This window comes from Maylandia zebra, linkage group LG4 (assembly GCF_041146795.1).
Source record: "Maylandia zebra isolate NMK-2024a linkage group LG4, Mzebra_GT3a, whole genome shotgun sequence".
Taxonomy (NCBI): Eukaryota; Metazoa; Chordata; class Actinopteri; order Cichliformes; family Cichlidae; genus Maylandia; species Maylandia zebra.
Window position 1 is genome coordinate 2,061,425 of NC_135170.1, and position 26,476 is coordinate 2,087,900.

At 43.4% G+C, this 26,476-nt stretch overlaps 1 protein-coding gene across 4 annotated transcripts; it reads right to left on the minus strand.

The window, feature by feature from the left end:
• Positions 1-10,974: 10,974 nt before the first annotated feature.
• Positions 10,975-26,270, minus strand: LOC143418296 (uncharacterized). Of its 4 annotated transcripts, none has more exons than XM_076882850.1 (5): positions 26,144-26,270; positions 23,767-23,872; positions 16,182-22,268; positions 12,263-13,615; positions 10,975-11,937 (listed from the first exon to the last, which is right to left on the minus strand). In XM_076882850.1, exon 3 carries the CDS (start codon positions 21,305-21,307, stop codon positions 16,514-16,516), a length of 4,794 nt encoding a protein of 1,597 aa, XP_076738965.1. In that variant the 5' UTR covers positions 21,308-22,268; positions 23,767-23,872; positions 26,144-26,270; the 3' UTR covers positions 10,975-11,937; positions 12,263-13,615; positions 16,182-16,513. The 4 variants fall into 4 exon arrangements, 3 of the variants coding, with proteins under 3 accessions (XP_076738965.1, XP_076738966.1, XP_076738964.1); XM_076882851.1 differs by lacking the exon at positions 26,144-26,270 and adding an exon at positions 24,025-25,248; XR_013098219.1 differs by lacking the exon at positions 16,182-22,268.
• Between the last annotated feature and the right edge of the window lie 206 nt (positions 26,271-26,476).

Here is a 26,476-nt window from a genome sequence, read left to right on the forward strand (position 1 = left end):
GTCCTCATTGATCTCGTCCAACGGCAAACTGCATCTTACGAGCAACCAAAGAAATTGTTAATTTAATAGTGAAAATAAGAAAGTAACATTTTCAAAAACATCTCAGCTTGGTGATGCTTCCTCCAGGTGTGCAAATCACATGTCTCTCTGCAGAGTGGTTTGAGTTCTGCAGGGCGTCATGAATGTCTCTTCCAGTTGTTTCCTTGTCCATAGGACCAGAGTCCAAATGTACGTAGAATAAACATTCAAACATACCAGTTGGTTTTGTTGTTTGTCAACATGGGTCTCAGCTATTTCCAAAGCTGCAGACCTCTCAGCACTCTAGTTTTATGGCCTCCCATTACCTCACTTCAGGCCTTCGTCCTGTGAGGGGGATATTTATGACTCCTTCATTGTCCATACTCCGCAGAAAACACCTCTGTGGAAAGGGTGCAGGGTTCCATTATCTTACTACTGTTATGATCCCAGCAGCCTTCAGAGTGTCATCGTATGCACAGTATAGTGGCACCGCATTAGGTGATGTTCATAGGAAACTGCTGTCATCACCACCATAGCTTCTGGTTCCTGTGCTTTTCTCAGAATCATGATGTCATCCTCGAACTCCTTCTGCGCTGTCGATGGAGCTTGGCATGCTCCCCTCATCCCTCGAGTTTTCCTGTCCCAACGCTGCTGAAGATGATCTCTGATCCTCCTGAAGTCTCTCTCCTGGCCTCAGCTCCCATCCTGTGGACGATCCTCTCAGGCACTCCTGATTTTGGCCCTGCTGGATCTGTCTCAAAACACTCAGCTTCTCTGCCTTCCTCCTGGTTCAGCTGATTCAGCCGTCACGCCTCGCACTTGGTTGCCCTAGAGTTGATCAGAGGCTGGAGGTTGAAGTGCGAGCTTACCCTACGGGGGCTCAATCAGCACTCCCCCCTCACCACTGAAACAACCAAGTGTGAGATTTCTCTATTGTGCTGTCTTGAGGGTTCTGGGGTTTCCTGGGACCTCGACCTCTTTGCAGTGGCTCTGTCAGGGGAAGACATTTGTTCTATCACAAATAAGAGAAATAAGACACTGCAGACCGACTCAGAGTTTTATAAAACATGCGCACGGGTGAATGCCTCTGAGAAGACACACACACCGAATGCAGGCTTGGTTGCTTTATTTATAGGGCAAAGCAGGTTACATAGTACTTCCTCTTTCTGCAAGAAGTCGGGGAGAGTTTAGGCATTAGCTCAGCTTATCTTGACCTTACACACTGGAGTAAAGTATACAGACGTATATCATGCTTTATCTGACATCACAGCTACTGAAGTAAAGAATGCATCATGTTCTCTTTAACAATAGGCTTTGTTATGTGAAAATATATGAACACTTGAATATAAGGCACACTTGATTATATTGTATTTCATAAAAATCCCCTTACAGGCTCTGATAAATCCAGGAGGGTCTCTCCGCTATTTTGCAGGCAGTTTCATGGTCCTTGCTGTGGCTCCAAGGTCTGATCTCATGATGGGCCCCAACCAGCTTGACCTTTGACCTCAACCACTGCCTGGGCTATGCCTGGAATGTTTCTCGCTTCTCACTGCTGCACCTGTATTTCAGAAAGACTTCTATGTGGAGAGCATGTCAACAATCATCAAACCACATTCTTTAGTTCAGTGAACTTCACTAATAGGCCATCAAAGCCTCATCTGAACATGGATGCACCACTTGCATAGATTTAATACTTGTAAATAAACGGCTAATCACACAAATCACTGCAACAATAATAGTAAACATTGTTTAATGTTAATCCTTGGACTCCACCTCTTGACGCATGGACACTCCCATGCGTCAACTCACCAAACCTGGATCCCTGTCTTAAAAACTGGCCATCATGGCCTGGAAGACAAGATCTGGAAATAAAATCACACTTCACACGTATAAACAATTATATCAAAAGAGTAATAAGCATTCAGCACGGGCAAGACAAGTGTCATGTGCAGGTTTTCTCAAATCATTAAATCACTATCATTACCATAATTCGCCTCAGACATGGATCATCCCATGTGCTCAGTTAACATTAATGTAATCGGTGACCGCCCTTAAGCAAAGTCACCCCACTCATATATCCCTATGGGCTCAAAGTGGCCAGCTAAGAGCCCATATTCAACTTTCCCAGAAACACCGTAACCTCTTATTTGTTTTACTCATGTCACTTGTCTGTTTCAGCTGAATCTTCTACATGCAGTCTCAGAAAAACAAACATTAGCAATACACATTGACTGTGGTCAGACGGTGGTCAGACACAGGTCAACAGGTTCCAGAGGTGCCATAAAAACACCATAAAGGTAGCCAACCCTAGCTGTGGAAAGAATGACAGTCACATATAAACCCAGAAATCCTGTAGTAGGAAAACATTAACTAATCCTCTTATAAATCACATGATCAAACACATGATTAATCATCTGCTGTAAAAAGAAATGTAAATGTTAGCGCTGCGCAGGTGTGTACACTTTCTCACAGTAATGTCTGTGAGCAACACAAGTTAGTGGATGACACACACATAGTAAATTCACAGACAGAGAAAATGGCATTTAAAAGATTAAATCGTCATGCAACCTCGAATGTTGCTGTCATCTTTCTGCTCCTGTAACAAAAACACATAAATTCATCCACCCTTTTGTCCTGTCTAGGTGGAGGTTAACCTTGAGTCGTGGTCAAGTCCTGTCAGCTTTTACCAGTCAGTCAGTTTGTTCTTTATTTCCATTCATTCATTCATTCATTCATTCATTCATTCATTCATTCATTCATTCATTCTTTGCTGATAGTGGAACCTGTCGTCGCATTTAGTTTCCACTTCCAGCAAAATGACGTCATGTCGAAAAGAAAAAGAACTTTAGATGGGATTACATCGCTGAATCCTTTTTAGGCTGGGACACTCATTTAATAATTGTCCCAAATAAGTGGCTTTCTCCTGAGCCCATTTCAATGTGGAGAAAACTCACTTGTAACAGCTTTCTCGACCGGTCGTATAGCACTTTTAATTCCTGACGTGCAGATCTGCTTAAAGAAAAGAAATAGACAAACAAAATCAGTGCCTGTTCAAAAGATAAAAATGAAAAATAACAGAGATTATCAAACCAAACTTTCAGTGCACTGTGAAAGTATCAAAATAAAAAGGCCTTGTTAAGTCATGACACAAACTCCTCATCAACTTCACAACAGGAGAAGAATCATCAGCTAGATTCACTCCAAACCAACCATCAGCTGCACAAAACACAACATAACCCTAATGTCTTATTAGCTATGAGTTTAATCACCAGGTCTGTGCTCTTCACTCATTTAGGCCACAGATCTATTTTATTCAATTTTCCTTTTTCCCTTCATCATAAAACATGTGACATGCTGTCATGCACTTCACAAAACAGTCTGTTCTGACGTATTCAGAGTTGTGTATCTAAATACAAGATTCACTCGCATATCAAACAGGAAACTCAGTGTTTTAGAGTTTCCACTTAACACAACAAACTCCAACACATCTCATTCACTCGTACTAGAATTCAGTCACCTTTCATTAATCTAAAACGATCAACTAATTTGCATACCAGCTATTAACTCACTAAGTTGACAGGACGACAGAAAAGCATGTTCAAAATAGTATCACAAAAGACAATTCCCCTCATACAGTAAATTACCTGTGCTGCTCAATCAAGCAGGAAGCTTCTCCCAATTTACCATTTTAACACTAAATTTATTGTCTGATCACTGGTTGCTCAAACCAGGATCCTTTTTCCCACAAAAGTTAAACTGTTGTCCTGCAACCTGGAGAGTCAATTTTTTTTTTTTTTTTTTTGGATAAATTCAGTATTTGATAACAAGTGTCTGCTAAATTGACACTATTTTAACACTGATGAGAGATAACAAGCTAATTTTCATTGCATGTGTGTTTGTGTTATTAGGCAGGTCTAATGCATGTCTGTGGAGCTGCATATCCAGCAGAGCATGTTCTTAAAGCTGCCTTTCCTACACACTTCTCTACTATTATTTAATCATTTCTTAACTAATGTGCTATGAGTCCACTGGTCTTTGCATCACACTAAGTGATTTGGACAAGATGATAAACAAACTCACACGCTTAAGATGTTGTCTAATCTTCATAAGCTCTTGTGTTTGGAAGTGTCAGTAGGGTTAATGCATGTTCTGCTTGTGTGTGTGTGATTTTGTATATGTTTCTATTTTCGCAGTGTTTCAGACTCCGTCTCAATTTTCCAACTTAAGCAGTCAGTTTTCTTTTCCCCAGGTTTGCTAACCCAAATTTTGATTTCCTACATTTAATAACAGCATTCCTCTGTGTTTCCACTTACTCTCACTCTGTTGTCATCTCACTCTTTTGTCCTCTCCCACTTCAACAGTCCAATAGCCGGCAGTTCTCCTTCAGCTTTGTCCTGTGTTCCACTGTCTCTTCTTGCCATTTTACTCCACAGGTGGCAAATGTCAAACTCCAACAGTCTCCTCAGTTCTCCTCAAAAGTTTTATTCACATGTATAGTGAAGTTGCAGCTTGTTGGAAACACAGTGCCATTCATCCGATCAGTCAGGATGATGGGTTTGCTCTTCTCTGATGCTGTTTGTCCACATTGCTGCTGCTTTGCTAGGACTTTTTGTTCAGGACTTGCTGCTGTCTCTTTATCATGTTATTGCTCTTTGGAGCTGCATTCTTCAGGGAGGAGTGAGAGCTTGCTTGCTTGTGAGGTTGAGAGACACATGGCGCTGTAAATAAGTCAGCCAGAAACTTGGCCTGCATGTTTCCAATGATGTTGAAATATAACTTTCTTCCGACTGCTGCATGTGGAAAATTGATTCAGGTCTGCTTTTCACCTGAAAGTGACAAACTAAGACATTTTCATTATCATCATCACTGCTTAATCAACACACATCTCTCTCTCTCTCTCTCTCTCTCTCTGTGTGTTTGTGTGAACAATCCTTTCTTAAAAGCAGAAAATGACATTGTAGTTGTTTTTCGGCTGATCAACATGAAACCTTTTTCCTATAATTATTTTTCTTCTACAATATAAATTCTCTTCTCAATCAGAGGCAATTACTTTTACACAGCGCACAGAAACACTGTGATGTCAGACACATTCACACTCACTTTTTCATCTGCATAAATAAATCACATGGCTGATGATACCATGATGATCCATAAATATGATCACACGTTTATTTAATTATTTTCAACCCAACAAAACAAATAAACAAAAACATGATGCTGATGCTATGAACACTCCACACACATGAGTCAAGATGCAGGAAAACTGCTCATGGAAACGCTGCACACTCTCTGTTTCCCTCTCTTTGAGTAGTTCTCAGACAGCTCTCGATCTGATAATGTGTAGCTTGCTCATCAGCTCAGAAAAAAAACCTGCAACGCAACATCACACAGTAGTTGCATGCTCTGCCCACAGCGGCAAAGTCTTACACTTTCATATTCAATACAGCTTCTCCATCATGTACCTTTAGATGTTTCATACAGGGTTCAGCATATTAGTTGTTTTCACAGGTGTGCTCCATATCTCAACAATGGCTCATAATAAGACGACAGTCTTTCACACAGGTCAAGTGCCTCTATGCACTTCATTAGTTTAAATATTTGCCTATATCACTTCTCCTCATATGTCATTGTACTGAATTTAAGCAACCACAAGCTTAATGCAGATTACTTTTAACAACTATCCACCTCAATTAAATCTATGGTCTGGCACACAGGCTGCTGTCGATCAGGGCAAGTTAAAGAATAAACATTTTGTGTCAGCAAGGGGTGGGGGGAAAGCCATTCACCAGAGCATAGCTGCTGATGTGGGCTGGCCTTTTCCACACACTCTTCAAGGCTGGTGTGTTTCCTGAAAACTTCTAACATAAGCCTGCGATTAACCGCACGGCTCAGGTCCGCGTGAAACCCGCGCGACCGCGCTCGCGTGCACCCGCGCAGCTGTGGAGCCTTCGCTCTCTCTCTTTTTTACATAAATACTTTGTGCTGCCAGGAGCAAAGTCCAGCACAAACGTCTGTCTCCCTCCGACTCACTCTTGGTTGCTTAGAAACCCATGATAACAACAACAGCTGCTGACGTCACACACCACGCGTTCTGCTCCGCACACACTCACACACAACAACAACAACGAGACGACGACGAAAATGACAATAACACAAAATAGGCCTACTGTCCAGCACAATCTGGACCCCGCGGAACTTCTCAACACCCCACAAAGCGGCGTAGAACTCACCTCTCGCTGCACAAAGTAGCGAGGAACCTCTTACCCCACAAAGCGGTAAGGAACCTCTTGCTGCACACAGTAGCAAGGAACCCGGGTTTCGCTCCACAAAGCAGCGAACTTCTCAACGCCTCACAAAATGGCGGAGACTGCACAACGACACGGTTATAGAGTCGGCCTCTTTAAACTTACTTGGCGTTGCTTAGAGTGTAATATCAGCCTCGAGTCCCGCCAATCGTCATTCATCGAGGAGAAAAGACAGACCGCGAATCCACAGGAACTTCCTGGCTGACGTCAGTCTTCCAGCGTGCCCCTCCTCCCCTCGGTGAATGCGACTCCAGGGCTCCGGCATCGAAGGACCAATTAATGATAGGTTTGTAGCTTGTACCTATCCGCTGGAACGTTGAAGACAATATAATTACACTGCAAAGCAAGAGACAAATAGGCAAGCTTCTTCATGTTTCTCGTGCACGGGAGAAAACCGGACAAAGCGCCGTCCCTTCGCTTGACCCCAGTTGCTCTCGTCCGTTCTCCCGTACCACTGCCCTTTTATTGTGTTTGGGCCCTGACAGGAAGAGCATGGTTTGGTTTTTAGCTTTGTCATTTCTGCAAATGAAAATGGAACATGTAGGGATTATTTCAGGTCTGTTTTGGTGAAACGATTACAAAAATAATTTATGACCAAAGAAATAACTTATGTTACGAGGCAGTATTACACCATATTTAGAAAAAAAATCAATTACGAGATTAAAGTCGTTAATATTGAGTTAATTACGTGAATAGGGTTAAAAAAAACCCTGAATTGATTACAGAAAAGATACATTGCTAAAATAGAGCAGTACTAACATTAGCTGGGTGGCCAAGCAAGTGTCTTACACATGAGAATACATCACAAAAAAAATTAAATAAACTTTTGCAGAAGTAGTTCTCTTGGTACACAGACTGCTCTGTGAAAACATTTCAAGTTTAATATCAGTTTAATATCACTGAAATTAATATTTCAGTGAACATGCAAATTACCCACAGTTTATCACAACTTACTTAGCTAGGATCTGCCTCGTGTCCAGTCGAAAACTTCGCTGCAGGACCGTGAGTTGAAAGATACATTTACTGCGACTCCCAAGATGCATTGCAGTAAAAACCATCCAATCGCCTTGCTTAAGATCTGTTGACGTGTCGCTAAAGGCGCGCTGTAGATAAATATTGCAATTTGTAAAAAATAAAATACTAAAATTTGCAATTTTTAATTACATAATTAAACACTGGGCCAGTTTAATTTCGTATTATCGCTGGTTATTATTTTAGAGTAAATAAAGGAATAACGGGTAGCACCAAGCTGTTGTTATCTTCATTCCCATAGCGACGGCGGTCGAGGATTATGGGTAGTGTGCAGTTACGGGATTAGTGCGTCTGCGTAAATTGGTCTGATTGGCTGGAGCCGAGCGCATCCAAAACTAACAGGAGTGGTGAATGAATCTATAAATGTGTTTTACGTGTGAAATGAAAATAATAAGATAAGATAAGATAGAACTTTATTAATCCCTCGGGTGGGTTCCTCTGGGAAATTCGACTTCCAAAAAAAGCACAGCAACGACCGAAGTTACAGTTACAGAACTGTTATATATATATATACACACACACACACACACACACACACACACACACACACACACACATATAAATACAGAGACAAATATAAATACAGAGACAAATATAAATAAAATATACGAAGGGGATAAATAGAATAAATAGGAATAAAAAATAAAAATACAAGTGAATTGCACATTTCAAGTATTGAGTCTATTGCACTGTTGACTATTTACAAAAAGTATTGCACAAGGTATTGTACAGTGAGGTGCAGAGGCACTACAGCTTAGTTAATAAACCTAACAAAGGATTATGTACGTTAAATCTGCGCACTTTCAGATCGTGAATCAGTTTGGAAAACACTGTGTGATGGCCACAACATGAAGCCATTTTATTGTTGAATTATCAGTGATACTTTCACGTGTTTTTGTTGAGAAATGTTAACGATGTCATTAAAAGAAAGCATTAAATTAGGGAGAAAAACCCGTTCGCGGAGAGGGTCCCCGGGTCTCCAGTTAGATTGTGCTTCACGACGTCATGTTTCGCCGTGACGGGGTTATTATTGGAATAAATGGATGGCTGGAGCCTCTGCTCGAAGCGTCTCTGATCGCCGCGAGCGCGTTCATATTGGAATGAATTGACAACCCACAGCGTCACATAAAAACGTGGAAGGGTACCTTAGGCGTCAGCATGAGAAGTTAAGGGACGTGACAAATCGTCTTTATTTTACGCGTCGGGAGTGAGAACGGGTTGGTAAAAGTATATCCTTGCTGTACCCTTAATGCTAATTATGCTAAATTAACCGCTGCCTTTGCCCCTTTGGGATTATTCTTATGTCACTGGGATGTTGACCTTTGACCTTCACATTAGAGAGATGGGCAGACATAATTAGTGTATGAATTTTAAAGTAACAGGTAATAAAGAGAGTGTAGCAAATGTAGTCAGGTTTATTACTCTGTATCACACATGAGTGCCCGAGGGAGGCGGGGCTGACTGGGGAGACACAGGAAACAGAGAGACAGGGCTGACTCGACATGAAACGATGAAACGTGGGACACGGGAACAGAAACTAAACACAGGCTGAAATGAACACTGAGGGAGGGAGAACTAAGATTACTGAGAGCCTGATAAATAAGAAGAACAAAAACCAAGAAAAACAAGAGTCAAAGAAAAGCAAAAACACAAAGCATTGGGCCAGGACCCACTGCTGTGACATTTATATGTGATAAAAACATTAAAAACTGCTCAGATGTTGAAATCTTTCTACGTATACTTTAGGTTCAGCTCTCCAGCCTGGCATTTGGTTAAGCATGATTCAAACATTTGATTTTGTTTAACTGGTTTTAATTATAGTTACTTTTTGTGAACATTTGTTGCAGCATTTAAAAATACATCATTTATTTTCAAACTTTTATTGGATTTAGAGCATCATATTTGACCAACGTAAATGTTTTAATTTCATATAAAATAACTGAAACAGTGAACTAAATATCTGAAATCTTTCCTTCCTTAAAAGTTATAATCCTACTTAAGTTATAGTGCAAACGCTTAAGCAACAAATATACTTGATGCTAATTAATTAATATTTCCCTTTGATGTTGCAACTATGCGGTCACTTCTGTCTTTAAACAAAATAATATTTTCCAGTTACAGAAATCATAAAGTCCAAACTAAAGTGCTACTGTTGCTATATGCATTTTATATAAATCATGGATGATGGTCCTGACATGAAGGAAGAGAAAGTTACAGGTTGCATCCTTTGACTTTGTCTCCGTGCCTTTGGGCCATTTTCAGAAGGACAGATGTTTCTGTTCAATTCTTAAATCAATTTTTTCAAACACAAACACTATTTTAAAGCTTCTAGAGAGTAAAATATTAATGATAATTATAATAACAATAATAAAAACAAAAGCTCTCAGATCCATCAAACCAAGCAGCAGAAAGAACAATAACTGAAGAGAAAACTTTAACCTTGTAGACTTCATTATGTTCCAGCTGCTCTACAGACGCTGTGACCTCGAACTTAAGCAGGTCGTAACGTATGTGCAGCTCAATAACTTCATAATCAGACCCTGTGGTATTTAGGCAGCAGAACAACTAAGAATAACAACTACAAATAATGTTTTTAGGTTTCTGTTGTACTGCAAGGTTCTGTACAGGAGAACCAAACCAAGAGCAAATATTACGTCTCATTTACACCCGAGCACGAAGAGCCATCAACATTTAGCAAATTGAATCATCTTTGTTTAGATGCAAGAAGAATCATATAGAAATGAAAAAGTAGAAATAGAAATCCAGAGCAAAGATATCCTCTAATTCAGCGTAGCACATGTGCAGCTGCTGCGATTCACGTAAGCATTCGGCTCGTCGCTGCTGCAGATTTTTCTCTCGCTGTTCTGGCTCACAGCGCTGCAAACACAAAAATAAATATCCCCAAAGGTGTGAAAGGGAGCTAATTAGTAAGAGTATTGTTACTCTCCGCAGGAGTAGTCCAGCAGTAGAAACCAGTCCAATAACAAGGTGTGTAACATCTAGCAGGGTGACAGAAAAACCCAGGGTAACTTCTAAGGACCTCAACGTCTCTCTCACATTGTGTTTTTTAAACATGCTTCCATTTGTCACTTCAGTCTTTACTCTGAAATACAGGAAGAGAAATCATGGCTGAAACAATTTCTCATGAAACCAGGGGTGTGGTCCAACAGTCAGTTTGGTGAGGAAGGTTCCTAACTGAGAGAAGTGACCCAGAAGTATCTGTGTAGCAGCCACAATGAATCCAGATCATGAGCTTTATTAACTGATCAAAGTCTCTTCTTTCATCTTCTGTATCATTCAGTTTGCATTGGTAATGCCCATTATTGTAATGCTTTTTTAAGACCAGCAAAACTTTATTTCACTTTGGGTTAGCTGGGATAAGTGATGGATGGAGGGAATTTTACTTCAGCCACAGAAATCCTAAACAGGAAGGAGGAGCAGAGTTACAGTGGATCACTATCCAGCAGGGAAACAAGGTTTATTTCAATTTCTTGGCCATGAGTGAGATTTACTGAGTGGGCAAATTAGGGAGACGACACCATCAGATCCCGAGCCCTCCATGTGTTAATCAAGAGACGGCTGCTGTGCTACATCCATAAATAATGAATAAATTAGGAGCTAAAGCTGAAAGGACAGTTTATTTGTACCATCAGTGAAGATATTTTACATTTGAATTTTTTATTTAACATTTGCAAGATTCAATAACATAAAGAACCTGAACAAGAAAACATTTATGTGGATCAAAATACATTAAAACAAAAACTTTATAATAGGAAACAGAGTTTTCAACCAACTGATGAAAAGAAAGCTAACCACTTGACATGAACACTACAGTAGGACAGTTTTGAAAGCTTAAAATGGAACTAGGGGAAGAGTTTGATTCACAGCTGCCTCATCAGATTTTTACAGGAGATTCTATCTGAACTCTGTGGAGCCTGATCTCAAGCTTTTTGAGTCTGACACAGAAACCAGAGGATCTTTCTGTGTCTTCAGATTCACTGTGATCCAGTGATGGGAGTGATTTCAGCCCTGAGTGATCGCGCTGATGTTTGCACAGAGCAGACAATGAGATGAATGTTTGGGCACATTGGTAACAGTGAAACAGTTTATTAGTAACGTGGGATCGTTTGTGTGCAGAGTATGAACTGAGATTCCTGAAGCTCTTGTCACACTGGTCACAGCTGTAGTTTCCTTCCATGTGTGCACGTTCATGCCTGTTACGATTATGTGAATGTGAGAAGCTTCTCTCACAGTGTCTGCACTTGTGTGGTTTCTCTCCTGTGTGGACTCGTTCGTGTGATTTAAGATGACCTTCAGTAGTGAAGGATGACCCACACTGATCACAGAGGTGCTTTTCAACCCCACTGTGAATCAGTTTATGTCGTTTTAAACCACTTGATGTGGTGAAGCTTCTCCCACATTCTTTGCAGTATTTCAGTTTGTCTCCAGTGTGTCTACGTTGATGTACTTTTAGGGTAATTTGCTGACTGAAAGTTTTTCCACAGAGGTCACAAAGAAAGTCTTTCCCACCACCACAGTGATGACAGGGTTGAGAACTGGATCCATCTGTGTCGCTCTGCTTCTAAACAAAGACACAAAGACAGTGTAAGTCAGTCCTTCAACATTTGTATCCTGAACGTCGCCTGAAATAAAGAGCATCTCTGCAGACGTCCAACTACATTTGACTGTTTCAGTTAACACACTCAGTTTACTGGGCTGCAATAACTACAATACTACCACCATAATACTACAGTAATACTAAAATCATAACTGAAAGGAAAATCTGAATAATCACTCAGAGCTGCTTTTCCATGCAGTAGAATTGCTAACATGCTAACACAGTTTAATGAGCAGAGTTGTTCCAAACAGTCAGGCTAAAATGACAAGATAACAATATAAATACATACCTCACAGTAGCTGCACTTGTAGAGTCTCTTTCTGGTGTGGATCTGTTGGTGTCGTCTCAGGTCATGTGGAGATTTAAAAGTCTTCTCACACAGGTCACATTGATAAGGTCTCTCCTCAGTGTGGGTAAACATGTGTTGTTGTAACTGTGCGTCTGTTGTAAAGTATTTGCCACACTGTTCACAGCAGTACACATCATGTCTGGTGTGAATGCGTAGGTGTGTATTTCGTCTCCCTCTCTGGCTGAAAGTTTTTCCACAGATGTCACAGCTGTATGGCTTAATTCCAGAGTGGGTAACTAGATGACTCTGTAAGCTGCTACTGTGAGTAAAAGCTCTGCCACACTGATCACAGCTGTACGCTTTAACTCCACTGTGGATGAGTTGGTGTTGTTTTAGGGAACGCTTCAAGGAAAAAGACTTTCCACACATGTTACAGCTGAACGGTCTCTCTCCAGTGTGGATGAGCTGATGCTGTTTTAGTTTAGCCTTCTCAGTAAAACCCTTCCCACACTCGTCACAGCTGTATGCCTTAATTCCAGAGTGGGTAACTAGATGACTCTGTAAGTGGCTACTGCGAGTAAAAGCTCTGCCACACTGATCACAGCTGTACGCTTTAACTCCACTGTGGATGAGTTGGTGTCTTTTTAGGGAACGCTTCAAGGAAAAAGACTTCCCACACAAGTCACAGCTGTATGCCTTAATTCCAGAGTGGGTAACTAGATGACTCTGTAAGCTGCTACTGCGAGTAAAAGCTCTGCCACACTGATCACAGCAGTATGCCTTAATTCCAGAGTGGGTAACTAGATGCCTCTGTAAGCTGCTACTGTGAGTAAAAGCTCTGCCACACTGATCACAGCTGTATGGCTTAATTCCAGAGTGGGTAACTAGATGACTCTGTAAGCTGCTACTGTGAGTAAAAGCTCTGCCACACTGATCACAGCTGTATGGCTTAATTCCAGAGTGGGTAACTAGATGACTCTGTAAGCTGCTACTGTGAGTAAAAGCTCTGCCACACTGATCACAGCTGTATGGCTTAATTCCAGAGTGGGTAACTAGATGCCTCTGTAAGTGGCTACTGCGAGTAAAAGCTCTGCCACACTGATCACAGCTGTACGCTTTAACTCCACTGTGGATGAGTTGGTGTGTTTTTAGGCAACGCATCCAGGAAAAAGACTTTCCACACTGTTCACAGCTGAACGGTCTCTCTCCAGTGTGGATGACCTGATGCTGTTTTAGTGAAGCCTTCAGAGTAAACTCCATCCCACACTCGTCACAGGTGTGTTTTTTCTCTCCCTTTCTTCTGTGAGGTTTGTCGGCCTCCTGAGAGCGCTGACTTCTGGCTCCATGTTGGTCCTGCAGTGACAGAGATACAAACAGAGGCAGTGAGTGAAATGCAGTCGTGGAACAAACTCAGCCTTCAAACTCCATTAACACTAGTTTTAAACCTGAAGGTGGAGCGTGGCACCAAACACCTTAAAGGTCTCTTATCCCCACCTGCTGGTAGTTCTAACACATTACATCCAACCTGCTGTTAAAGATAATTCATGACTGTTCAAACACTAAAATCACACACACACACACACACACACACACACACACACACACACACACATTATTTTATAATTTAGATTATTTTGTTGGTTCCTATTACATATTACTATAATTTGTATAGATTTATACAGAATTATTCAGTGATAATAAATCCTATGTTTGTTTATTCTAAAGGAACCCCGTTAGCTTCCACAACAGATGTTGCTCGTCTTCCGTCAAATACTCACATAAAATATTACACAATAAAGTGGATTCAAGATATCCACATAATTGCACTCTTACATCCACAGTGAGGTTTCACAATTGTTCAAATATAAGCAATCAATAATAATAATATCAATAACATTGAGGCACATTACACAAATTTCAAAAACAAATCATGTCTTACAATATTTACAACAACTAAAAGCTCTGTAAATCGGCTTTTAAGTGCTCATTGAAGTTTTGAATAATTCTCTAATTTTTTAAGGCAACTTATTCCACTTAAAAGTTGCTCTAAATGTAACAGTTTTACAAAACGTTACTTTTAACTCGAGCATTTACTAAATTGCAGCTTGTTGAAAACTGTGTAATATGATGATGTATTTCATCTGGATACTGCAGCTGAGCAGAATAAATGTGGTGTGTTTAACAGAATTGCTTTCTTTAGAACTACAAGTAAGCCATAGAATATTTTAGCCTGTACAGGAAGCCAAGAAAGGTTATTATGCATTTTATCAATATTAGTATAGTATGAACATCTTCACACTAATCTGGACGCCTTATTCTGGACTAACTGAAGTCTGTTAAGATCTGTCTTATTAGCTGCTGACCAAATGATTGAACAATACTCCAGATGAGACATTACTAGTGCATTAATGACATCTTTCATAATGAAGAAGTGATACACAAAGAGCATTTCATAGCCATAGCTATGCCTTGTCGGCAGAGTTATGTGACATTAGTGATGTTTGTACTTTCAGCGTTAACTTGGTTTTAAAGCCTTTAAAATATACGCCGTTCAATAGTCGACCTTCATCTGACAGAGAATCTGATGATTTTGTGGATAATTAAAGTCAGTCATATATCCACAAACACAACAAGCTGAAAGTCAGTGATGCTGCTCGGTTTGCAGTCCTGAACATCACGGCACAAGCAGGATCCACTGCACTGTTAATGTTAGCTGTGTTATATTGCTGCCTCTGTTCGGTGGTGTCGAGCCAAACGCACTTTAACGTGTGTTTGAACGAGCTGACGGTTCACTCGTTAAGCTGAAAGAAAGATGCTTTAATCACAGCAGTCACACATGTGTCCACTGCACCATCTGGAACTCTTCTTGTTTACACTCGTAATAACACAAACACTAAATCCTGCTTCTCTGTGCTGTTGTGTAGCAGTGTGTACACCTGAGACTGTCACCTGTCTGTCTGTCCTGCACTCTCTCTCTGTTTCTTTCTCTCTGATTGTGGAATAAAAGTATGAACGTGTGTTTATAAGTTACACTTGTGTTTGAATCCTGCAGCTTATCACACATTTGATTTCCATGTGTGACGACTGCAAGTGTCCAGAGTGAGGACAGACTGAGGGACCCACTGCTGCACATCATCTGTGAGGCTTTGCACCCCTGATGATCCACCAGGACAAACTCAGCAGTGTGTGAGGAAGAGGAGGAGGAAGAGCCAGCAGCAGCTGACAGATGGAGAGAATAGACAGACTGTTCCCTGTTTGTGAAGGACTGCTAGGAAAGTTTAACATAACTGTCTGTGCTGAATCAGTCTTATTAGGTAATGTTCACATAATGTGATCATCCCAGTGTTTCCAGTGTGGGAGAAAGTACTCAGAGTACTCAGGGCCTTCAAGCTACACACTATGAAAGGCAGCAACAAGTTTAATGTTCAGAAACCTAAAGTCTGTATCAGCAGCAGAATGGAGCTAAAATAAATGTTGGTTTCAGTTCTATGAAGCTTTGAGTATTTTGGATCAGTAGCTGCTGTGTTTGTTGCATCATATTGCTGTAACTGTTTATATGCTTTATATATTCTGAACTAAGTTGATCTATAGTTGTTACGTTCCCCCCGAAGGGGTCTAGGCATGTGAGAGAGGGGACCAGTAACAAATGAGTCTGGAATCAGAATGAAAAAGGAAAACAAACAGAGTTGTTCTGCATCAATAAAACTTTATTACAAAACGGTACAGGTTACCATTAACTTAAAGGGCCGGCAACGCCGTCTTACCAATAACGCCAAAGAAACAAAGAAAACGCTCGCAGCCACGAAAGGCAGGAGGACTACCAAACAAACACAATAAAAAAGGAGGCACTTCCCACACTTCCTACCCTACTCCCCACCACGGGGAGACACTCTCAGGGCCCACAAGCCCGTCTGCTCACCGGTCAGAAAGAGGCTGTCTGTCCAAAATCTAGCACAGAACCGCGTAGAGCCACCGAGGAAAAAGCCACCCTGCTCACAGCTCATCCCCAGTTTAAATAGCCTCAGAGGATGATTGCTGACTGGAGTCAGGTGGCAAACGAGGCTAATCAGCAGCAGCTGTGTCCTGGGGAGAGAGGAGAGTGAGAGAGACAGAGAGGGGTAGGAGTGGCAAGAGGGGTGGAGGCGGGGAGAGTGGGCAAACACCCCACCCACACACTCCCACAGCCTCACAGAACGTAACATTCCCCCCCCCCTTACATTGAAGCCCTACCAAAATAACAACAACAACAACCTATTGCGAGCTGCGTGAGAGCGCATCAGCCACTATATTGTCAGTACCTTTCTTGTGTATGATCATCAGATTGTAATCCTGGGCCAGGAGTGCCCAGCGCATCAGTCGCTGGTTGTGATTGTACATCCGGTTCAGAAAAACAAGGGGGTTGTGGTCTGTGAACACGGTCACCGGGGAAGCGCTGGAGCCCACATACACTTCAAAGTGCTGCAGAGCTAGAAGCAGAGCTAAGGCTTCCTTCTCTATGGTAGAGTAGTTCAGTTGATGGGGTTTGAACTTTGCAGAGAAATAACAGACCGGATGGCACACACCTTCCTCATCATCCTGCAGCAGGACTGCCCCGGCTCCGGTGGCACTGGCATCGACCTCTAGCTTAAAGGGGCGAGAGAAGTTTGGAGCTGCCAATACAGGGGTGCTGCACAGAAGAGATTTTGCCGACTCAAAGGCATGCTGGCATTCAACTGACCATTCAAAAGGCACCTTTGGGCTACACAGTTTGGTTAGCGGGGTCACGACCACAGAAAAGTTCTTACAGAAACACCGGTAATATCCGGTCATCCCTAGGAACCGCCTTAGTTCCCGTCTGGTGGCTGGACTCGGGTAGTCCAGGATTGCAGCAACCTTCGCCTCCACTGGGCGGACCTGCCCAAACCCCACCTGCTTACCTAGGTAAGTGACGGTTGCCTTACCAAACTCACACTTAGCGAGATTGAGGGTCAACGAGGCCTCGGCTAGCCGCTGAAACACTGTCCTCAGAAGGGACATATGATCTGCCCATGTGTCTGTGTACAGCATCACATCATCTAGATACACATTGCACTGGGGCACATCTCCCAACACCAACTGCATCAGTCGTTGAAAAGTAGCTGGGGCATTTTTCATGCCAAAGGCCATTACTGTGTATTGCATGAAGTGGTCAGGGGTGACAAATGCGGAAATCTCTGAAGCTCTGGGAGTGAGAGGCACCTGCCAGTAGCCTTTAAGGAGATCGAGTTTGGTGATGAATTTGGCAGGGCCGATGCTGTCAATGCAGTCTTCCATACGAGGAAGCGGAAAAGAGTCAGAGACCGTTACAGCGTTTACCTTCCGATAATCTGTGCAGAAACGGGGTGTGCCATCAGACTTAGGTGTTAGTAGACATGGGGAGCTCCAGGGGCTACAACTAGGTTGTGCCAAGCCGTTTTCTACTAAGTACTCAACTTCTTCTTTCATGACCTCACGTTTGGCGAAGGGGCAACGATATGCATGCTGCTTGATTGGGACTGCGTCTCCAACGTCAATGTCATGCTCACAAACGTGGGTACGCGAGGGTACGTCACTAAAAAGAGACAGGTAGGAGTGCAGCAAGTCAAGTACCTCTTTACACTGGGACGGAGGAAGGTGAGATAGGTTGGCCTCGGCCTTAGCTAAAAAAACGGAATTTGACAACCGCCCACATTGCTGTCCCTCAGAAAGGGTACCCAGATCATCATCACCCTTAACTTCAACACTTAGCAGGGCAACAGGGACTGAACCGGGGACAGCCGTCCCAGCAGTGTCTGATGATTCTGTCATGCTGGTGTCTCTGGTATGGTATGGTTTCAACATGTTGACATGGCATAGGCGAGTCTTCCTTCTGCGTTCTGGGGTGTTGAGAATATAGTTGGTGTCAGACACTTTTTTCACTATCACATAGGGGCCTGAGAAACGAGCCATGAGGGCAGAACTGGGCACGGGCAACAACACAAGAACTTTGTCCCCAGGCTGGAACTGTCTTTCCACTGCTTTTTGATCACATCGTTTTTTCATGTTTGCCTGGGATACACAGAGAGCCTCTTTTGCTAACAAAGTAGCCCGTTGCCACCTGTCCTTGCATGTTTTTACAAACTCCATCACAGTAGTTTTAGGCACACAACCACTGAGAAAACTCTCCTTCAGCACCTTTAGCGGACCCCGCATGTCATGTCCAAACACCAGGGTAGCTGGGCTGAACCCCAAAGACTCCTGCTTCACATCACGTATAGCGAACAATACAAAAGGGACCCCTTCATCCCAGCTTTTTCCAGTGTCGTGGCAATACTTACTCAACATCGCCTTGAGAGTTTGATGCCACCGCTCCAGTGCACCTTGTGACTCTGGGTGGTAAGCACTAGACACAGAATGAGAAACTCCAAGGGACCGTAGAGTCCGATTAAAATCCCTGGACATGAAATTGGTACCCTGATCTGTCTGCACGGTTTTCGGGAGGCCAAAGGTGGTAAAGAATTTGACTAGTGCTTTGGTAATGCTTGCTGTCGTGATTTTCCGCAGAGGAATCGCCTCTGGGTATCGAGTGGACACACACATTATGGTTAACAAGAACTGATTCCCTGCCCGCGTCTTTGGTAAGGGGCCAACACAGTCTACCAGGATATGCTCAAAAGGTTCACCGACAGCAGGGATAGGACGTAGGGGGGCGGGGGGCACCGCCTGGTTCGGTTTACCCACAAGCTGGCAAGTGTGACAGGTGTTACAAAACTGCACTACATCTGCTTTCATTGCCGGCCAAAAGAAATGCTGCAGTATACGGTCATATGTTTTAGTGACACCCAAATGACCTGACCATGCGTGATCATGTGCTAACTGCAGCACATGCCACCGCAGACTGGTCGGAACCACCAACTGCCGCACTACGCTCCAGTCTTCTCCAGGCCTTGGGGTCCACTTGCGCATCAATAAACCTTCCCAAACGAAAAATGTCTGCCTCTTGCTCCCCTCACCTCCCTTATCCTGAGCTGCTGCGGTAAAACACTGAACTAATGAAGGGTCTTCTTTCTGAGCCGTCACAAGTGCTTCCCGGGTGAGCAGAAAAGGAGCTCCAGACACAGGAGCTGGCTCAACCACACTGTGAGCTAACTCTAAGGCTCCATTATCTCCCTCATTGGTGCAGGGCATCACATCCTTCTCTAGAATAGAGCCGATCACTGAATCTGACAAATCAACCCCCCCACCTTGTTGCTGGGCACGTGAACGAGTCAGAACGCTCACCGGGAACACATCCGGGTGCTGCAGGCTGAGGGCATCTAACACAGGCTCTATAACAGGATTGCTGGTCACCTCAGGGGTAGGGTAAACTTTCCCACCCGCGATATCATTTCCCATTATAAAATCCACCCCATTAATCGGGAGAGAAGGCCGCACACCCACTGAGAAGAAACCACTCACCAGCTCACTCTGTACCCAGATACGATGGAGGGGAGCAGGCACAAAACTCATCCCAACACCTCTTACAATGATGCTAGAGTCACAGTCAGACTTCTCATTAAATTCAAGCACACTAGCTAGTATGAGGGACTGTGAGCCACCAGTATCACGCAGAATGGTCACTTCACGCTTATCCTCGGTCTTACCAGAAAGCGAAACTATCCCCTTAAAAATGAAAGGCTTAAAACACTCATCCGGGGTCTCAGGGGAAGGGGGCCTACTGACAGGAGGCATGGTTTTAATCAGCCCAACCCCTTTTGGTTTACGTGAAGACGAGACTGATTGTTTCCGTCTGTAAGCTTCACAATCTGCGATCAGGTGGCCAGACTTAAAACAGAAAAAACACTTTCGGTCTGCCTTGGGACGAAACACAAGTACCTCACTCTTTGGGTGCTGTGCAACTGGCACCTCGCTAGCCTTCACTGGGGCATCGCGCCGGTCACACCTACCGACACTGGTTTTATGGACGAGCGCGAACTCATCAGCCAGCGTCGCAGCCTGCTGTAGCGAGGAAACCTTCTGTTCATTAATATATACCGCGATGCGCTCAGCAATGCAGTTCTTAAATTCCTCTATGAGCATTAGTTCCCGGATCGAAGCCAGGTCAGTGGCTTTGCAGGCCGCACACCACCGATCGAAAAGAACACCTTTTTCCCTGGCGAAATCAAGATAGGACTGACCCTGACCTCTTCTCAACCCCCGGAAACGCTGCCTATAGGCTTCTGGGACCAGCTCATAGGCCAGCAGGATAGCCCTTTTCAGCTTGTCATAGTCCAAGCTGTCCTCAGCTGACAACGAGGAACAAACTTCTTGAGCCTTACCCGCCAGCTTACATTGGAGCAAAATGGCCCATGAATCCCGTGGCCAGTGCAAGGCCGTGGCTATTCGTTCAAACGACTCGAAGTAGCTATCGACCTCAGTGTCACGGAACATCGGAACCAGACGACTGTTTTTCCCTACGTCAAACGGGGTGTCCGCCTGACGAATGAAGGCGGTCGGAGGAAGGGAAACCTGCCGGAGTTCCAGCTGTCGCAACCTCACAGCTGTCTCTGCCTCCACCTCCACCTTCCTCAATTCGACCTCTCTGGCTCTAGCAAGCTCTGCGTCTAAACGCCTAAGCTCCAGCTCTTTCTTTAGCTGGAACTCCCTCTCACGGTCCTCCTTCTCTAACTGGAGACGAGCCAGGCGTACACGGAGCTTAGCATCCTGCTTCGAGCCTTCACTTGATTCAATGGAGAGGGGTTCGAAGCGAGGCAATGTCATGGGTTTGTCCACAGGCAGCCCCTGACCAACAGGTGTCGACACCAATGGACCTACAGCTTGAGCTGACGCCTGCGGAACAGGCTGAGACGCTGCACCATGCTCAAGTGGACTGGCAGATACTGGCAAGGCCACTATCCCTTTCTCCACCAAGCCAGCCACAAGAGCAGCTTTCAGCTCAGCCTTACGCAGAGCTGTGGAAACAGAAATGCTATAACCTGATGCCACCTCATGCAAGTCCCTCTTCCTACAGGCGTCCAGTTGGACAAGCGAGGGGTTTTTATTAAACACGGCAATATCAAAGGTAGCCATCAATTCTAAAAACAAAAAAACTACCTGAGGCTAACAATAACAACAAAGAAGCACCACCTCCAATACACAAATGAGAAAACAGGCGGGAAAAGTGTGGCCAGAGGTTAACCAATAAATAAAAGGACCGCCGACCCTCTCCCCAGACCTGCCTACTAAAATCTTAGCCTAGTTAGCTTCTGGAGTGTACCAGGCTCGAGGCAACTTTAAAGGCTAAGCATCAAGTGCACAAAGCACCGACAAGCCTACCCCCGACAGGGAACTAATCCCCACCCGGGATTACTCCGAAAATAATAAAGGAAAAATAAAAAATGAGTGCCTGAAGGAGGAGCTTACGCTCAGCTAGACACTCCCCTTTGCTAACTGGAGAGAGAGCGCAGCAGATACCATACAACTAAACAAGCCACCGGCAAACAACTCACTAAAACTCAATTGTTATTCCTTCCATTCATATCCCGGACGAGCCCCCACATTGTTACGTTCCCCCCGAAGGGGTCTAGGCATGTGAGAGAGGGGACCAGTAACAAATGAGTCTGGAATCAGAATGAAAAAGGAAAACAAACAGAGTTGTTCTGCATCAATAAAACTTTATTACAAAACGGTACAGGTTACCATTAACTTAAAGGGCCGGCAACGCCGTCTTACCAATAACGCCAAAGAAACAAAGAAAACGCTCGCAGCCACGAAAGGCAGGAGGACTACCAAACAAACACAATAAAAAAGGAGGCACTTCCCACACTTCCTACCCTACTCCCCACCACGGGGAGACACTCTCAGGGCCCACAAGCCCGTCTGCTCACCGGTCAGAAAGAGGCTGTCTGTCCAAAATCTAGCACAGAACCGCGTAGAGCCACCGAGGAAAAAGCCACCCTGCTCACAGCTCATCCCCAGTTTAAATAGCCTCAGAGGATGATTGCTGACTGGAGTCAGGTGGCAAACGAGGCTAATCAGCAGCAGCTGTGTCCTGGGGAGAGAGGAGAGTGAGAGACAGAGAGGGGTAGGAGTGGCAAGAGGGGTGGAGGCGGGGAGAGTGGGCAAACACCCCACCCACACACTCCCACAGCCTCACAGAACGTAACAATAGTGTTACATCATATTCTATAAGGATGTTATGTGTTTGTAGACTTTCTGCCCAGTTTGACCCATTTAGCAGACGTCAGCCTGTTTAAGGCTCTGATATCTATTCTGTGTGACTTACAGCAGTTATGACATGGTCTGATTTTCTCACCCAATAAAGGAATATTTCATATATCAGTCTACTCTTCATTCTATCAGACACAGTTATCACAGCTCCTACATTTGCTTTTACACATATATGTAAGCACTGAGCCAAATTTAGTAATGACAACATATTAAATGAACAATATTTGTCTCTTATATATGATACATCTGTATACACACTGTCACAGATACTTGTCTGTGAGTGAAGTGATTAATATAATAACTATAATATTGGCCATATTATATTTACATTACCACAGTGAGATGACTTTAGTCTCATGAACAACATCAGCTAATTGTTATTTACAGCTAATCTTAAACGACTGTTCAGCACAGAAATGAAGCCCAACAATCATGTTTCACAGTCCTGTGGTCTCAGCCTCAGATACTCATCAAATCACACAGAGCTCATGTAGAAACAAATGAACTAAATATGTTCTCCTTCATTTCTGTCAAACAAAGCTGTATGAAACGTTTCCAGCTGTTAGTATCATGGTTGCTAGGCAACCTGGGCAGCGCGACGGAGGCTAGACGTCCCATTTCACGAGCCTACGAGCCTCGCACTTCGGCCTTAGCGGTCTTTGAGTACGCGGCCCTTGAGGACTTTAAAGCTGCAGAACCTGAATCGGGATACAGCCATGATGATCTCCAGCCTCGTGCTCGCCAACATTCTCACCTGAGTTAAGAAGACGATCACTGAAATGGTCTCAGCAGGTCCTTTGATGACAGCAATGAAATGCAGTGGTAAGGCTTTTTGGGGATTAAGTTCGTTTTCATGGCAAAGAAGGACGATGCAGTTCATCTGATCACTCCTCATAACATTCTGGAGTGCAGGCAAAATGCTATTATAAAAACTTAAGCAGCAACTTCTCCAGGTTCCAATATTTATGCAATTCTCAAACCTTTTGGCCACGACTGTATAACCTCTTCTGAAGTTTAGTGGATATTATACATGGTTATGCTCAGGATGTGTCGGCCAGTTTCCACTGGAAACGCCTTTTGGTTAAACTGTCAGCGAGGAATTTGCATTTGCACTGTTACATTTTTATATAACTTTAATGCACATAAACAACAGCTGCTTGTTTCAGTGAAAATACATTGATGGCTTTTTAATAAAGTTGTGCAGCTGTAAAGTATTTTGTCTGCTGTCAATTATATCGTCAGCTACATCGTTATGGCAAATGTTCAAATGTATATGGTGATAAATATCTTTGGTCATATGGTCCTGCTCTGTCTGTCACCTTCTGTGTTGAGCTCATTGTTTCCTCTGTAGTGGCTGAGCTGAGTCCAAGTAGCTGAAAATGTTCCTCTGCTGCTCCGTCAGACTCTCCTCCTCCTGCTGATCAGCTGGGACACAAAACAGATCTTTGTTAGGCTCCACACTGCACTGAAGAGTCAAAGTGTCTCATATGTTCATCTGACAAGTAAAAGAACACATTTTTGTTTCCCGAGGTGGGCAACTTGTTGGAAACAAACACAAAAGCTTTGAGCACTGATACCTGCCATTGCTGGCTTTGAAAGATGCAACGCCAGCAATGTGGATTGTCAAGACTCAAACCAATCATCAAGCAAAGACAACAGGGATCATTTGTTTCTGTTTATTTAGCATTCACAGCATTTGTAGTTGCCTTCTGTGCAGGGGAAGTCCACGCACACTGTGTGGTACCGCCATCCGCAGAAGGTGCATTCAACCTCTGTAAGAGAAACGAGGTTGTCTGAGACTGAAATGATATTCACTAAAGAAGTGGGGATTTGTAAAACTTCAAGTGTATGATAAGGTGAAAACAAATACACAACTGCATGTCATGTAGTTGAAGGTTTTTTTTCTTTTGGAAGACCGGAAAACACTGAAAGTTACAAATTAGTCCTTTATTTATCCAGGTAAAAAAAAATCTCATTGAGATTAAAAATCTCATTTCCAAGAGAGACCTGGCGTCATGGCAACACAAGTCACATACCACACAGGTATATAACATTTAAAACAAACACAATATCCCAACATGTGTAACAAATGTATTGTGCTTGAAACAAATTCAGAATAGGTGATAAAGCAGCTGCACATGTGTGTCACGAGTAAATCTGGCTGTATAACAAACAGAAACAAGTGATCCTGCTGTCTTTGCTCAATGGTTGGTTTGAGTCTTGACAATCCACATTGCTGCCATCTTTCAATATGTTTGAATGCACCAGTGTAAGTGCAGCCACTCAGACTCAATGTGTTCATAGAAACAGGTGCAGATGTGTCACGAGTTCATCCAGCAGTAGCTATGGCACTTGGCCACAGGGGGCAGCAGTGGACTGACCTGCATTTGAGACTGCTCCAGCTGCTGTGACAGTCAGTAGATCTGCTACAAATTGCAGATCATATGCAAGTTTTGAAATGACATTATAAATATTCCTAACTTAGCCACGGCAGCCATGTTGATGTATTACCTATATTGGCTGAAAATGTTCATTTGCAGAGAAAAGACACAGGCAGACTGTGCTTACAGGATGTTACATGTTATTATGTGATGTTACTGAAATCATCATGAATAACAGGAGTGGTGATTCCTGTAACTTTGTGTATATAATTTGGCATTTCTTACTGATGCAGGCCAAAAATAAATACATAAACTGAGCACCTGATGGCTTTGAACTTTTGTTGTCCATCTTCCATTGGTTTGAATTTTGCGCTCCAGTACAAACACAAATCCCCCAACCCGAGGATCAGCACAATTAACCTAACAGACCTACACCTTAGTTCACAGATTCACTTTGTCTAAGGTTGATTTCTGGGATTTCACACAACCCAGGATTCAGATCGTGAATCCATGATGGGCTTGGATTTACAACATTATAAATGAAATGTGCTCTACTTGGAAGCAGCCGGCCCCGCCCCTTTTGACGGGTTGTGTGAGACTTTAAATCATCAAACTGTAAATTATAAATTAAATTGTTATTGATCCTTTACCACGAGTCCTAAAGTTATATTTATTTTCTTACTCTTCTTATATTTATTGTTTGTTTACTTGCACCGCTGTAACTGCAGCCTCGTCGTCTCGTCTCTCTATATGCTGGACTGTCTGTAGCGGAGATGACAATAAAGTTTACTTTGACTTCAGCAGCGCGCAGGCGCACCGAGGGCTCTCGCGCTCACTTTATAGAATGTAGAAAAAACATGGGTGCAGATTATAAGTCTGTATCATAATATCTGTTTGTTGTTTTTATTTTGTTTTGCGAGTTGGTTATTAGATGCCGCTCCAGCCAGCCAGAGACTCCCCGCCGCCCCGCCCTCTCCTCCCTGTGCCGCCAGCAGCAGGCGCACCTCGCAAACGGAGGGCGCCCTTACTCCCAGCAAATGGCTGATAGAAAACCGATCGGTGCCTACGAATTTCCCAATATGCGCTGGCATGACGTCGGGGAAGCATGGGTACGACCGATTATTTTATTTTTTTCTTGCCCGTGATGCCCCCCCCACCACGATGCATTCTATTGGTTTGCACACTTACACACACCCAGCTGTGGTTTCCTGTTTTGCTGGACTCTGGAGAGCCCCGCCTTTAACGCTCTTCTCTCACAGAGAGCAACAGAAAACTTGGAAAAACTCCAGATTGACTGAACTCAGTTCAAAGTTACCTTGACACCTTTAGATGTGAGACGTAGTGATGGTCCGCTTGAAGCTGACGCTCCGGTGCGTGTGTCAGAAAGATCAACGCGCTGCTTCAGAAGCACCGTGTCGAGGCTTGATTCGTTTGGCCGGAGTCACGTGATCAGTGACGTCTGAAGCTTCCTTTAGAACGTACCTTTTTTTAAATCGAACTTTATTGAAACACAATGAGTATACAACATACAAACAGATGAAGTTTACAAAAGAACAGAACATGAACATACAGAACCAGGAGTAAAAAAATTATGATATGAGGAGGCGAAAAAAATCTACATATAAATATTGTTCTGAGAGGCTTTTTG

Excerpts from the sequence above, each read along its gene's own strand:
- LOC143418296 (XM_076882850.1), bottom strand. The coding sequence starts at position 21,307 with ATGGCTACCTTTGATATTGCCGTGTTTAATAAAAACCCCTCGCTTGTC.